The 12,763-nt window shown below is 40.1% G+C and overlaps 1 protein-coding gene across 1 annotated transcript in view; it reads left to right on the top strand.

The window, feature by feature from the left end:
* The window catches only part of LOC101846627 (sodium/glucose cotransporter 4), a 24,688-nt gene that overhangs the window by 3,076 nt on the left and 8,849 nt on the right, over positions 1-12,763 (top strand). Inside the window, exons 2-6 of the mRNA XM_005090930.2 lie at positions 1,148-1,207; positions 1,627-1,731; positions 3,562-3,748; positions 4,667-4,872; positions 7,811-7,946. Coding sequence (XP_005090987.2) covers positions 1,148-1,207; positions 1,627-1,731; positions 3,562-3,748; positions 4,667-4,872; positions 7,811-7,946 — 694 coding nt within the window. The remainder of the gene's footprint in view (positions 1-1,147; positions 1,208-1,626; positions 1,732-3,561; positions 3,749-4,666; positions 4,873-7,810; positions 7,947-12,763) is intronic.

The raw sequence follows: 12,763 nt of genomic DNA, 5'->3' as shown, positions 1-12,763 counted from the left end.
TGTGTGTGTGTTAGTTATTATGTGCTACTGCGCGTTCTTTAAAAAAAATTGTTTTGTTGTTTTACAGTGCAAGGGAAGGGTCACACTAATTGATGTCGTGAGGAGCATTTGGAAATGTAATTAAATTACACTACCCTCTTTGCACCTGCTACCGTTCCCTTATGTAATTATTCAGGAGAGTTAATAAAAGTTGCTTTTTACTTTCTGCGTTATTTAGATTGCTTGTGGTCAGACTACATATGAGAGTGGGTGGTTGGCGGGTGCTCTGGTATGGTTTACTCCTTCTTTCCTTTAAAACATCTATCGTCCTGATCACCCCTCCTTCTTTTTTATGTTGGTTACTCTCATAGAGTTACCCCCTTTTAAACGTATAGTGTACATCTATGGTTACTCTCTAGTAGCACCTCTAAGCTTCGGCACTCATATGACCTTATTATGTTGTGAGTGCCGTAAAACTCTTACTAAACTCAAGTACAAAAGAGTACAATGGTGTATTATGCATTCCTGTAGGTATATGTGAAGCATGCCTTTACCCAATGCTAACGTTTGGTAGACCCGGAGTGAAAAAATTGTGCACTGCAAAATCCCACTCCCGATAAATCCCTATGATGCTTCCTTTCTCTCTCAGCCCCGTTCTGAACCTTTAGCTTCTAATAATGATAATAATAATAATAATAATAATAATAATAATAATAATAATAATAATAATAATAATAATAATAATAATAATAATAATAAAACAATAGATAGCATTATAGAGCGCATTTGTTTAGCGCAAATTTCCACTCAACTCAACTGCAAGATCTATGCACCTTACAATCTGTATCATTACACCAGCAGACCTGAAAGCATTCTGAGACTATCTAAACTTAATGAGAAGCAAACAGTGCAAGCTAACATTCCTTATTCGCTAAAACACTAACTTGCTGACAAGATCATTAGCTGTCTATGGATGCATACCCATTCCTACCCGGGTGAAGAGAGGAGCATTTGTGTAAAGGGCTTTTCCCAAGGAAGGACACAACGTCGGACCCCTGAACCCGAAACCTCAGGATTATGAGTCCGGTAGCCTAACAACTAGACCACCGACGCCATGTTTCCTTTACTCTTTTCTTGTTTCTATATTTTCATACCCAACATCTTACAGACCACGTTCATCTTGATCCTAATGGCGTTCGTTTTCCTACCTGTGTACATATCTTCCGGGGTAAGTTTCATTTACGAATACATTCGTTTATTAATTTGTAAATTAACTCTACTATAGGGTTCTGAAAGTTGAAGTTACGAAACTCAAGTAACATCCCCAAATTAAAACAAAAGCAATTACCCCCCCCCCCCCCCCCAAACAAGCAAGCTATTTCACCAGTAAAAACCCCGAATAATATTTTTATTTATAAGTCCTCTCTATGGCAGGACCATCTTTATATTCCCTTATTCCCTGCCACAGAGGTTTGCATTATTGGCAAACAAACGTTATTTCTTTTTGAGAGTACATCATAATTAACTTTTTTGCTATTGGTTTTGTCCGTAAATGACAAAAAAGTATGTTGATTTTAAAAAAACTTCAAAATTAATCACTTAAATGTAACGTTATCTTATTAGGAAATGTTTTTGTTTATCAAACAGATCTTCACAATGCCGCAATATCTGCAGTACAGATTTGGAGGCATTCGGATACAAGTCTATCTGGCCATGCTTACTCAACTCATGTACATTTTCACGAAGATATCGGTGAGTTAAACATTTTTAGTGGAAACTCATTTTAATTTCTTTTTCGATGTTGATTTTGTGATTTTTGCATTTCTGTCTTCCTTCATTTCTTCCTGTCTGGTCCTCGCTGACAGCCCCCACCCCCTCTCCCTCCCCTTTTCCCCCCGGGCATAGTCTGAAGCTTGAAAAGCGAAGAAAAGGAAACCGAAACAAGATTGCAATTGCAGTAAACAGAATCATTAGTTACACAGCTACACTGACACAGTAAAAGCAATAACCTCAACAATAGCAAAAAGAACAAACTAAAACATCCGTGTAGCATATCTCGGACTGGAGAATCTGTCACGTAATTCCTCTTGACCGTATGATTAACTGTTCCCAGTGTTCTAAATATTTAATCACCACACGATAATTTTACTGTAATTTCAGGGCAGGAGATGCTTATACAAACCGTACCTTGCATCATGAGCCACCCCCTCCGCTCTCAAACTACACCAGCCCCATTCTATCAATCCACTACTCCTGATGTTCCACGGTAGAAGTCTGCTTGAACCCCCCCCCCCCCCCCCACACACACACACCCCAACCCCATTTTCGCCCCAACCACTGCTAAAATACAATAATTGTAATTTATAAGCGTCTCGTACAGATAACGGCACGGCGCCAGTTGTGGGCTCCACGGAGCGTGTAAACGAATCAATTAATGGTTTGGGCATCTGCCAACACAACTGCCAGACAGTACAGCAGCATGCACACCGAGATCAGATAGAAAAAGAGAAACAGTAGGCCCAAGAAATTATGAATGGAGATGTATGAGAAACATAAGACAAGAACAACAGAACAATACAACAGTGGATACAAAACATTGGAAAATGGCATTTGCTTGAGACTCCCTTTAATATCACATAGTAATAGAGGCTATAAAAAGGAAAAAGGGAAACAGGGACAAAGTAAAAGGGAGATTAAGTAAGTTCGGAGAATGGGGAGCTTAGATATTCATTGTCGGTCAAGCGATTTTTTAATATAGAGCTGAAGTTAACTTTTATCCCTTTTTCTATTCTCTCCTCCATTGTCCCAACTTATAAGCCCTATTGTTTCCTACCTTTTTCAAACCAGGGTCGGTGGTGTAGTAGTTAGGCGCTTCACTGTCGTACACAGGAGACCCAAGCTCGATTCCCGAGAAGGGAGAAAACTTTTATCGAGCATCTCGGTTTTTTTAATTGGGGTATGGTATTCCCAAAAGGAACGTTCTGAAATGCTATGTTTGGTCAACCCTTTTATATGGCTGTGAATGCTGGAAAATCACTAAAGACAGTGAAAATAAAATAGAAGCAACAGAAATGTGGTTTCTTAGGTGACTGCTAAGAGTAGCGTGGAAGGAAAAGAAATCAAATGAGGTAGTGCTTGATGAATCCCACGTGGGACGCTCAGTATTTAAAACAATCAGGAAACGACAAATGCAGTTTGTTTTTGGGACACATAAATAGACATAAGGGTCTTGAAGCTCTCACTGGCAAAATTGAGGGCAAGCGAGACAGGGGAAGGCCCAGAACAACATACTTGTGGAACCTAAACAAATAGGTAACAGGGAAAGATCAGGGAAACGTAGCTTTTTTGAGAGCATCCGAGCAAAGGAATGAATGGAGAACCATGATCGCCGATGTCTGTCGCAGATATGGCACTGGATGATGATGATTCCTCCCCGACGAGTTTCCCCAGCCTGTCTCTTAAAAGATGAAAACTGAGTCAATAGGGGGCGAAAAATAGCATTAACGTTAATTCGTTTTCCATCTTCGAGTCAATAGGGGGCGAAAAATAGCATTAACGTTACTTCTTGTTTTCCATCTTCAGGCTGACATATACTCGGGCGCCATTTTCATCGAGCAGTCTCTCAACTGGGACATCTACAGCGCCATCACCCTCCTGCTCAGTGTAGCCGCTGTGTTCACCATTGCTGGCGGGCTCACTGCCGTGATTTGGACAGATTTTATACAGACCATCATCATGCTGGTTGGCGCTTTTGTTCTTATGGTTATTAGTAAGTAGAATGTAAAAATGAAAAGATGGTTCGGGGATTCGAGCCTCTGCTCGGTACCACGCTGTGTCCGTTGGAAAGGCACTTTACACATCCACATTTCTGTTTTGGCTTGGTCCTTTCGAACATGGACATTGCATTCGGAGGCCTGCCTCTTTATTAACATAATCGTGTATACTATTACGCATTTCATTGAAAAGTTAGGTGGCATTTTGCTTTCCAAAGCGTAAGAGACATAATCTGAGAATTAAAGTTAGACATTGTCCTTGTATCTTGAAATCATGATGAAATTTGACTTTGTCCACATGCAGTTTTGCTTCAAGTATGATATTATTGTGCTGATGATTGAGACAGGCAGTTTCTATTGTTTTGTTTTGATTTAATCTTTAGTTAAGCCCTTCGCCGTTCCACCCTAAAGACAAGTCTATAAAATGGTGTATTAATATCCTTCTTTGCAATCGGATGTCGGCTGCCAATACACCAATGGCCCCAGCTGGCCCTGACAAGCAGGGCTGAAGCAGCCTGCCTCCTAACCTGATCTGTTATGTTGATTGGAGCTTAAACAGATCTACAATAATTTAAAACCATTTTTAGATAAATGATATCTAATAAAGTAAACCTCAACCCTCCATTTGGAACTTCTTTGACCTAGTGCGCACATCTAGGGCCTCAGCTCATCGTGAGGTCACATTCAGGTCGGACTGATGACATGCGCGAAAGCCGATTTTCATTTTGAAGATTGGGTTGGGGAGGATGCGTTACTTTTACCGTATCATCATCATCATCATCATCATCATCATCATCATCATCATCATCATCATCATCATCATCATCATCATCATCATCATCATTAGAATTATCATCATCATTAATGACGTTATAAATATTATTGTTGTAGATATCATTATCATCTTTACTTAGGTTTCCAAGAAGTCGGGGGGTTCAACGCGATGGTGGAGAAGTACCCCCAAGCCATCCCTAACTCTACTTTACATGGCAACGACACGTGTGGCATACCCCGCAGTGACTACATGAACTTGTTTCGTGATGCTTCCAGTGGGGATCTTCCCTGGCCTGGAATTTTGGGATTAAACATCAACTCTCTGTGGTACTGGTGCTCGGACCAGGTACGGCTCTGGCAAATTGATGACACCAACGAAAACAAAATAATATCAACGGCAGATATTTTTTGCCTCAATAGTTGTATTGACATTAATCCTTTAAAAAAATACTTTTAATCCAAGAAAATTACTTGTTTTGAAACGATATTTTGAGTAATGTTAGTACAGGCTCAACTTTTATTTGCCTCTCAATCGATTAAAATGGGAATGCTTTTCAGATAGCTGACCAATAGTATGATACATGTAAAACATTTTGTATCTACCTAGAACCAAGTACGGTTATAATTATATGCATGAATATTTCTGACGATAATGCAAAGTATCTCTTTACGACAAAATTTAGCCCACAGTAATATTTGTGTATGCCACTAAAAAACCGGACTGGAGGATGTGAAGTTACATAAAATTGATTAGGGAACAGAAAGGGAAATAATATGTGAGGCAGCGTGGTGGAATCAGGCTCTCGTCAATTTTTGGGCATGTACAATTATTGGTATCATCTTAAAACTTGTTCACTTGTCTTTATTTTGATGAAAGAAATATCAATTTATCTTGAATACAAGTCGAGATATGTGCAAAAGAAGGAGGTGGGGATCACTTGTTTTCAAAAGTCAAATTAGTGAGAAAATGGCCGCCAAAGATTAGTTATATCCTTAGCTAAAGAGTCCGTGGTAACTGAAAATTTACATTTTTTTGTGCCTTTATTCAACGTTTTTCATAAAAATCCGCACAGAAATGAGTTCTTTAATGAGCATGAAAGGTGTTGAGCCAAAAAACAAAAATTTGATAAAAGTTCACAAACCTGCAGAAAAAAGCAAGTTTCTTCACTTTAATTATTTTGACGAGAGCCTGATTCCACCACGCTGCCTCACATATATAAAAGATACACCACAGTAAATAATATCACTCCTGTATATAAAAGCAAAGATCTCAAAGTAAGGGAATAAAACGTTTGAGATAGTGTAGTGTATCCTACGTATTCCATTAAAGATCGGTAAGTGTGGGACAGAGTAATCCATGCCAAACTATAGAAGACACAGAAAAGGTGTGGCGTCAAAGAACAACGTTAGACAATATCAGAGCTCTACACACCAGCATCAGAGGGCTTGGTAAGAGCAAAGGAAGGCAATACAGATTGGTTTAAAGTAAGATTTAGAGTACGACAGAGATGTAATTATCTCCTCTTCTTTTAAAAATATAGGGACACAATAATGCAAGACGCAAACCAAAGCCCGAAAAGCCAAAATAAACGTCTGCTTGCAAACGACCAGTGTCTTATTCATCTGTGTGAAATCTTACAATAAATTAGGACATCAAAAACGTACGTTATGAAAGTGAGCTGAACCCTTAGTCCCATGAACACCCATGTCAATAGCAAACAACTGAGACAGGTGTAGGAGTTTAAATAATTATCTTGGCATCACTTTTTCTGACAACAGGTACATAGACAGAAATAGAAATGCGAACTCAAAAGCCTACACTGCATCTACCACCTCGTACCCCTACTTTCTCATCCAAACTCATCCTTGGACACGAAGAGATAGCTTATCACTTCAATATTTTTAAAAATCAATATTTGCATTTCATATAAAAACTTAACGCAGTACTTCGACTACATGTTACAATAAATGTCACCAAGCCAGCCTCGAGAGCCTATACCATCAAGTACAAAGGCTATAAAAGAAGAGGTAGGCCACGCTTCAGAAATTATAAAACCCCAATTGAAACAAAACAACGACTGCAGATTTGGCCTACCCAGGGGCGAAGGCTGACTTGTTTGACATGGTAATCAAAGTGAAATGGGACCAGATATGGCCTGTAGATATCACACAAGAATCTTACTCGAGGCGGCGAGGCGACTCTGAGTTGTGAATGAAAACAAATCCTGAATTCATATTGTATGTTCAACCGCCAAAATAATCGGGAAAGTATCTTATTAAATATCAGTTCCCACTAAAATTAAACTTAACTTTAGATGTGAATACATAAACACTAAGCAAAGAAGCAGAGATGTCAGTACTAGATCTATATGTTATAGATCTACCAGTGAGTCTAGCCAGAGAGGGTGGTCTAACTCTTTGGTAGAACATGACAATTATTATTTTTTAAATTTCACATTTGGCTGTTTTTGTTAGCCTTTGGCGGCCAGGAGCTGGTGTCATAATCGAGGTCACGATCTGATTATAGGGACGGTAAAAAGTCGAGGAAAAAAAACAAGCACAAGCAGCAGTCAAGAGATTATTAAGAGTTAGTTCCCCTCACATTTGTCAGGTAGACTCGACCAGTGTTAGTTAGCTTACTTAATCAGGGCTTGTGATTGATTTTAACTGTGGCCCCAAAGGGGTGAACAGGGTATATGTGGCAATGAAACAGCTTTGACTGCCATGCACATGTTCCCTTCAACTCTATTTCAGCCTCACTTTAAGTTTACTTTTAAATCAAAGCTTGCGACTGCTTATGGAGTGGCCCGAGAGGGGTGAGGAGGCTATTCCTGTGGCCATGAAACCGTTTTGAATGTTAGGCATACTGTTCGTTGTTGGTTACGAACGTCTTTTTACATTTAATTTATGAGGTTTACGTTTAAGGATGAATTTGACAGCGAAAAAGTTTCAAAATTAGAAAGGGAAGCAGTGATTATTTGATTATATAAACGCTTCGCCCCTGGGCCTACCACAGAAAACTGCATCTTCACCCAACGCTTAACGGCAGCACAGGATGAAAAAATAGAGGAAAAGTAGACGATAGTTTGACTTTACCGCGATGCTTCTCATTTGGTAATAATAGTAACGATCCTATTTTCCTCAACTCTATCTAGCCTCAAGGGGGACAATTACTGTATACCCTGACCAGTAGTTTTGAAAATCTCTTGCTCTGTTGTTTGTGGTTGTTGTTGTTGTTTAAATTTCTGACACAATGATGTACATTTTGTTATTCCTTTAAACAGCTGATGGTTCAAAGAGCCTTGGCAGGACGTACTTACACCCACGGTAAAGCTGGCATTTTGCTGTGTGGCTACCTCAAGTTACTTCCTGTGTTCCTGCTTGTTTTCCCAGGAATGATCGCGAGAATCCTTTTCACAGGTCAGCCTACCCTCTATGCCCTTGATGCCTTGAGCCCTACTATGATATAATTATACACAATATAATATATGTTTGTGTGCGTGCGTGCATAAGTGTGTGTGTGTGTGTGTGTGTGTGTGTGTGGTTGTGTGTGTGTGTGTGTATGTGTGTGTGTGTGTGTGTGTGTGTGTGTGTGTGTGTGTGTGTGAATGTGTGGGTGTAATATAAATAGGTTCATAATATTGATAATTAGACGTTTTTTTCATCTCCATTTACATAGTATATTAGGTCAGTTATAGATGGTTTGCTTCGATCCTGTCAGGGCCAACAAGGGCTAGGAAGGACACAGTCTGGGGCAGGGGCGGCTGGTGGTTTGTAGAACTGACCGGCTGTTAATTTCCATCGATACCTCCCCTTCTCCCTCCCCCTCCCCCTCGCCTCAGAACTTCACCCCTACAACACACAGACAGGACGACATACAGACAAACGGACGGACAGACAGACAGATAGACAGACAGACAGACAGACAGACAGACAGACAGACAGACAGACAGACAGGCGGACGGACAGACAGACGGTCAATTTTATAATTACCAGTACACTTTAGGTATTTTGTGCGTGTGTGTGTGGGGGGGAAGTTGGATGGGTAGGTGAGAGAGAGAGAGAGAGAGAGAGAGAGAGAGAGAGAGAGAGAGAGAGAGAGAGAGAGAGAGAGAGGGGGGGGTAATATATAAAAAGGGTTTACGACTCGTAGTAGAAGAAAATCCATGGCGTTACAAACTTCAAAATGTAAATCTGAGCTTCAAGACATAGACTGAACTTGAGGCCAATATAATACGGTTAGATCTGACTTGATCGACACGGAACAAGAAATACAATGTACTTCTACGGTATACTAGAAAACAAACTGAAAGTTAGAAGCAACCACTTTTTAGCCCTGCCCCCTGTACATCACCCAAAGACCTACTTTTCACACACACTCACGCAAAGTCTCGACGTTCACTCGTTATGTAAAAATATAAAACATGTGTGCTGTCAATACCTTTCACTGTACTAGACTCACAATCACGTACACATTGAACAAATTTAACCCATAATTTCCGGACCGATTCAAAGGTTCTTCTCTTCTTTGCTGTTCTCTTCTCTCAGTTCACTGCTCTAAGAGAACTGTGTCAAATGCTAATTTTTGAAATTAGAGTCTAGCTGGGGTGAAGGTGGAAAGGGGGAAAGGGGAAAAAGGGGAAAGGGAAAAAGGGCGAGGGAGGAGGAGGGTGTACTGTTTTAGGCCAGGACACTGACAGCCGAACGTGGGGCGCTGCTCTCTCCTCGTTAAAATTCCCTCTATAACATGACTGGCCGGAACAAAGGATCGCCGGCCCAGGGTCCTGGCCAAGTAAGGGAACTCGGGGAAGTAGGTGAGGAAGAAAACACAAAACAGAACCATGGGTGGCTTAAAACGCAATAGAAATAATTATGCTAACACTTGATGTACAAGCAGTAATAAGAGACAGGTTGAATGATGAATGTAACTAAATAAATTATGTAATATGATATGTATTTGTACTGCAGGCGTGTCCTTCCTTTGTAAGTAACAGAGAGGCCAATTGGCAATTTGAAGCTGTCTCGTTGGTTCTCTGGGCAAAAGTGAATTCGCCCGGAGGCTGACGTCTCCGCCGTGCGGGCGCTGTTCGGAAAGGTCTCGCGCCTCGCGCAGATAAGTTTCACATTGTGATGGGCGCAGGGCTTGCTAAAATTATCTAGTAAGCCGTGGATGGGCTATTTAACATACGAGCCGGCGTGATAAACAAAAGATGAAGGAAAAGGTCTTTGTAGTGCGACAACACACCAAAGAACCACTATTGTTTCTCAGAGCGCCTTCAAATCGGCGAATGTTTTCTGAACGTTGATTAGATATTAATGTGTATTTACGTACTTGAAACTAAATAACAATTATCGTCAGCAATCAATCTCTTGTCCACTGTACAGCCGACAAAAACTGACCGGCGCCGCCGGTCTTGCCCAATGAACGAACCGCGCATGGTCTGTGACATAAACAGGGATACTCAATTTTAAAACATAACGCTCTTCCAACGCGGAAAACGAACTAGCTTCCTCTGCATGTAAGAATTATCCAGAAAAAGTTATACACTTGTTGGTTATTGAGAGATACACGTCTTGCTTATGACATAATGCAAGAAACTGTGGAGTTCACGTAATGATGACACAGCTGGCAAGTTATATTTTTGCTTGAGAAACCTGAATCTTTTACTGCCCAGTTAGATTCATAATTCTGCCAGAAAGATTGAGGCTGTGTCGTATCAAACAAGTGAGGGGTCAAAACCAAACTGATAGTAACATTGGTCCATTCTATGAATTTATTCATAACACGGTTGATTCAGGCGCTCTTCAGTTGGAGTTTTCAGAATGAATTTTTTTTAAAAGCTAATTAATTTGTCGTTCTTTGAAGGTTAATTTTTAAAAAACCATCTATATTAAATAGACGTCGACACATGATTGTTCAACGAGGTGTAGGTAGCTTGGTGTCAGATGTAAAAGAGCACGAAAAAACAAACAAAGAAGAAGAAGAGGAAGAAGAAGAAGAAGAGGAAGAAGAAGAAGAAGAAGAAGAAGAAGAAGAAGAAGAAGAAGAAGAAGAAGAAAAAGAAGAAAAAGAAGAAGAAGAAGGAAAAATGAAAAAAAATGTACAGTAGACGAAAAAATGCTGATTTTGTTGGTTTCATGACCTTGACAAGCGTTTCATTTCACTGCGATACCACTCATAAATTCGTTGTGGGCCCGCTATTCATTGGCACCTCTCACTGTTGCCACAACCCAACGGTCTTCGTGAGTTATGGATCCTGTGACGTACTCACAGTCACGCTTCAGCGGAAGGCGAAAGTAGAACGTAAAAAACGTGTTGGCTCCTGCAGATGCTGAGTCAGCTCTAAATGATTAACAGCAGCACAGCTACCCCTTTAATTTTAAAAAGTACTGGATGAATGGTATTGAGTTTCAAGAGCTATTGTCACACAATGGTCAGCTCGTTAAAAAGTGAAATTATTAACCCTCATGAGTTGCAGGAACCGGAGGTCGCTCAACGTCATTACACATTCTCTGTTTTAATTAACCCTTTTAAAACCAGACTTGCCCTGCAAACCCACTAGACAATTCTTGGCAGTGTTTTATTTGGCAGCTCAGGCTGCTAGCATTTTTTTGTGTTGGATTGAATCTTTTTATCCCCTCTTTCTGTGTGGGTCTCGTTGTCTCGAGGTACGGGGTCGCCTCAAATTTAAAATGTCCCACTTTCGAAACCTGACAGAGACGGGGAAAAAATTCTTCTCTAAAATTGTTTCCCTCCAAATTATTTCCTGCTTTCTAACCATGTTCTATCATCTGCTTTCATCTCCACTTTCTGCCTCCCCATCCTCCACCCCCATCCTGTTCCCCTCCTTTGGGTTCCTAACTGTGTCTACTGCTAATCACTGGCTCCTTCTCACTGCTGCCTTTCTGCCACACCCCTGATCCCTGATTATTAGGGTTTATAGGATCTAATACCTAGACTTCTCGGATAAGGACGAAAAATCTCGTAGGTCCTTTATTTACGTTGCGCACGTTTAAGATCCCTATGTGGTCCAAATCGCGAATAGTAGGCTTTGGCTGTCCCCCGGGCAAAAATTTAAAATAAATTTGAATCAAACTGAAAATTGTTAATGTGTTCCGTACGTTCACACATCCTTATGCAGCTGCGAGCGCCGAAAAACACTTTAAAAATGTATATATACATGTATATAGCATTATAAAAAACATTTTTGTTAATCCTTTTCTCAAAGATGCGAGTACGTACCAAAATTTGGAATTAAGTAGATAGCTTGAAACAGCGACAGCGTGCATTTCATTTCAAGCCCTGCTTTCGCTAAGCTCGTGTTTCCTGCATACTTTTTAATATGCTTCCTCCAGCATAAGTTTTTAATTTTTCAGATGGCATCGTGGTGAATTCATGCCGTTTTTTTCCACCCATTTGGCAATGTTTATTTCATTATGTTTTATTTAATTCGTTTGTTTTTTAAATGTTTGTTTTTCGGGGATGTTTGATATTGTTTGGTTGTTTATATTGTTGTTTTTTAAATTTATTTATTTTGGTTGTTAGGAGTTTTAGGAGGGATGGGGACGTAACATCTTTTATATCCATTAAAAAACACATTTCTGTGTGCATATTATTAGAGGAAACGTTGATAAATGGCATATAAAAGTAAACTTGCATTTTCCAAAGACACTTAGTTAAGCTTTCGAAATCAACAAACGTTGGCTGCTATTTTCTTGCTAATTTTGTCTCTTACGCCAGACGACCCCCACCTCCCTCAATTTAAAATATCTCAAATAGTTTTCAAGAGGATTTGATGTAAAATAAGACACATGAACAAGCTTCAAGGCAATACGAAGACCTCTATAATAATAAACGCCCAGAAATTGATAAGCGCTTGATTCTTTAGTGCCAGTCTGCCAAACACGCAACAGAGTTTTAACCTTTTTACACTTGCTGATTGCTTTGATCCCACATGACAGTCATTAATGTGATAATACTGCATTAAAATTCCCATGTCCTATTTCACGCTTGGACTATCCCGGTATCACATTACACTTTGAAGACTAATTTTTTTTCTGGTAGAGTTGTTTCTGACGAGCTAAAATATTCTCTATAACATCATTTACCGTGCTAACTTTGAATGGTAGGACTAACGGTTTGTGGGTTGGGTTAGAATAAAATTCTTTGGGTGATGGCTGGGGGTGGGGGTGGGGTATTCTAGAGGCTAGAATGGAACAGGGGAGGAGGGTGAGGG

Source organism: Aplysia californica, unplaced genomic scaffold (assembly GCF_000002075.1).
Source record: "Aplysia californica isolate F4 #8 unplaced genomic scaffold, AplCal3.0 scaffold00023, whole genome shotgun sequence".
NCBI lineage: Eukaryota > Metazoa > Mollusca > Gastropoda > Aplysiida > Aplysiidae > Aplysia > Aplysia californica.
The sequence above is the reverse complement of the archived record's forward strand: the minus strand, read 5'-3'. Positions and strand labels throughout refer to the sequence as shown.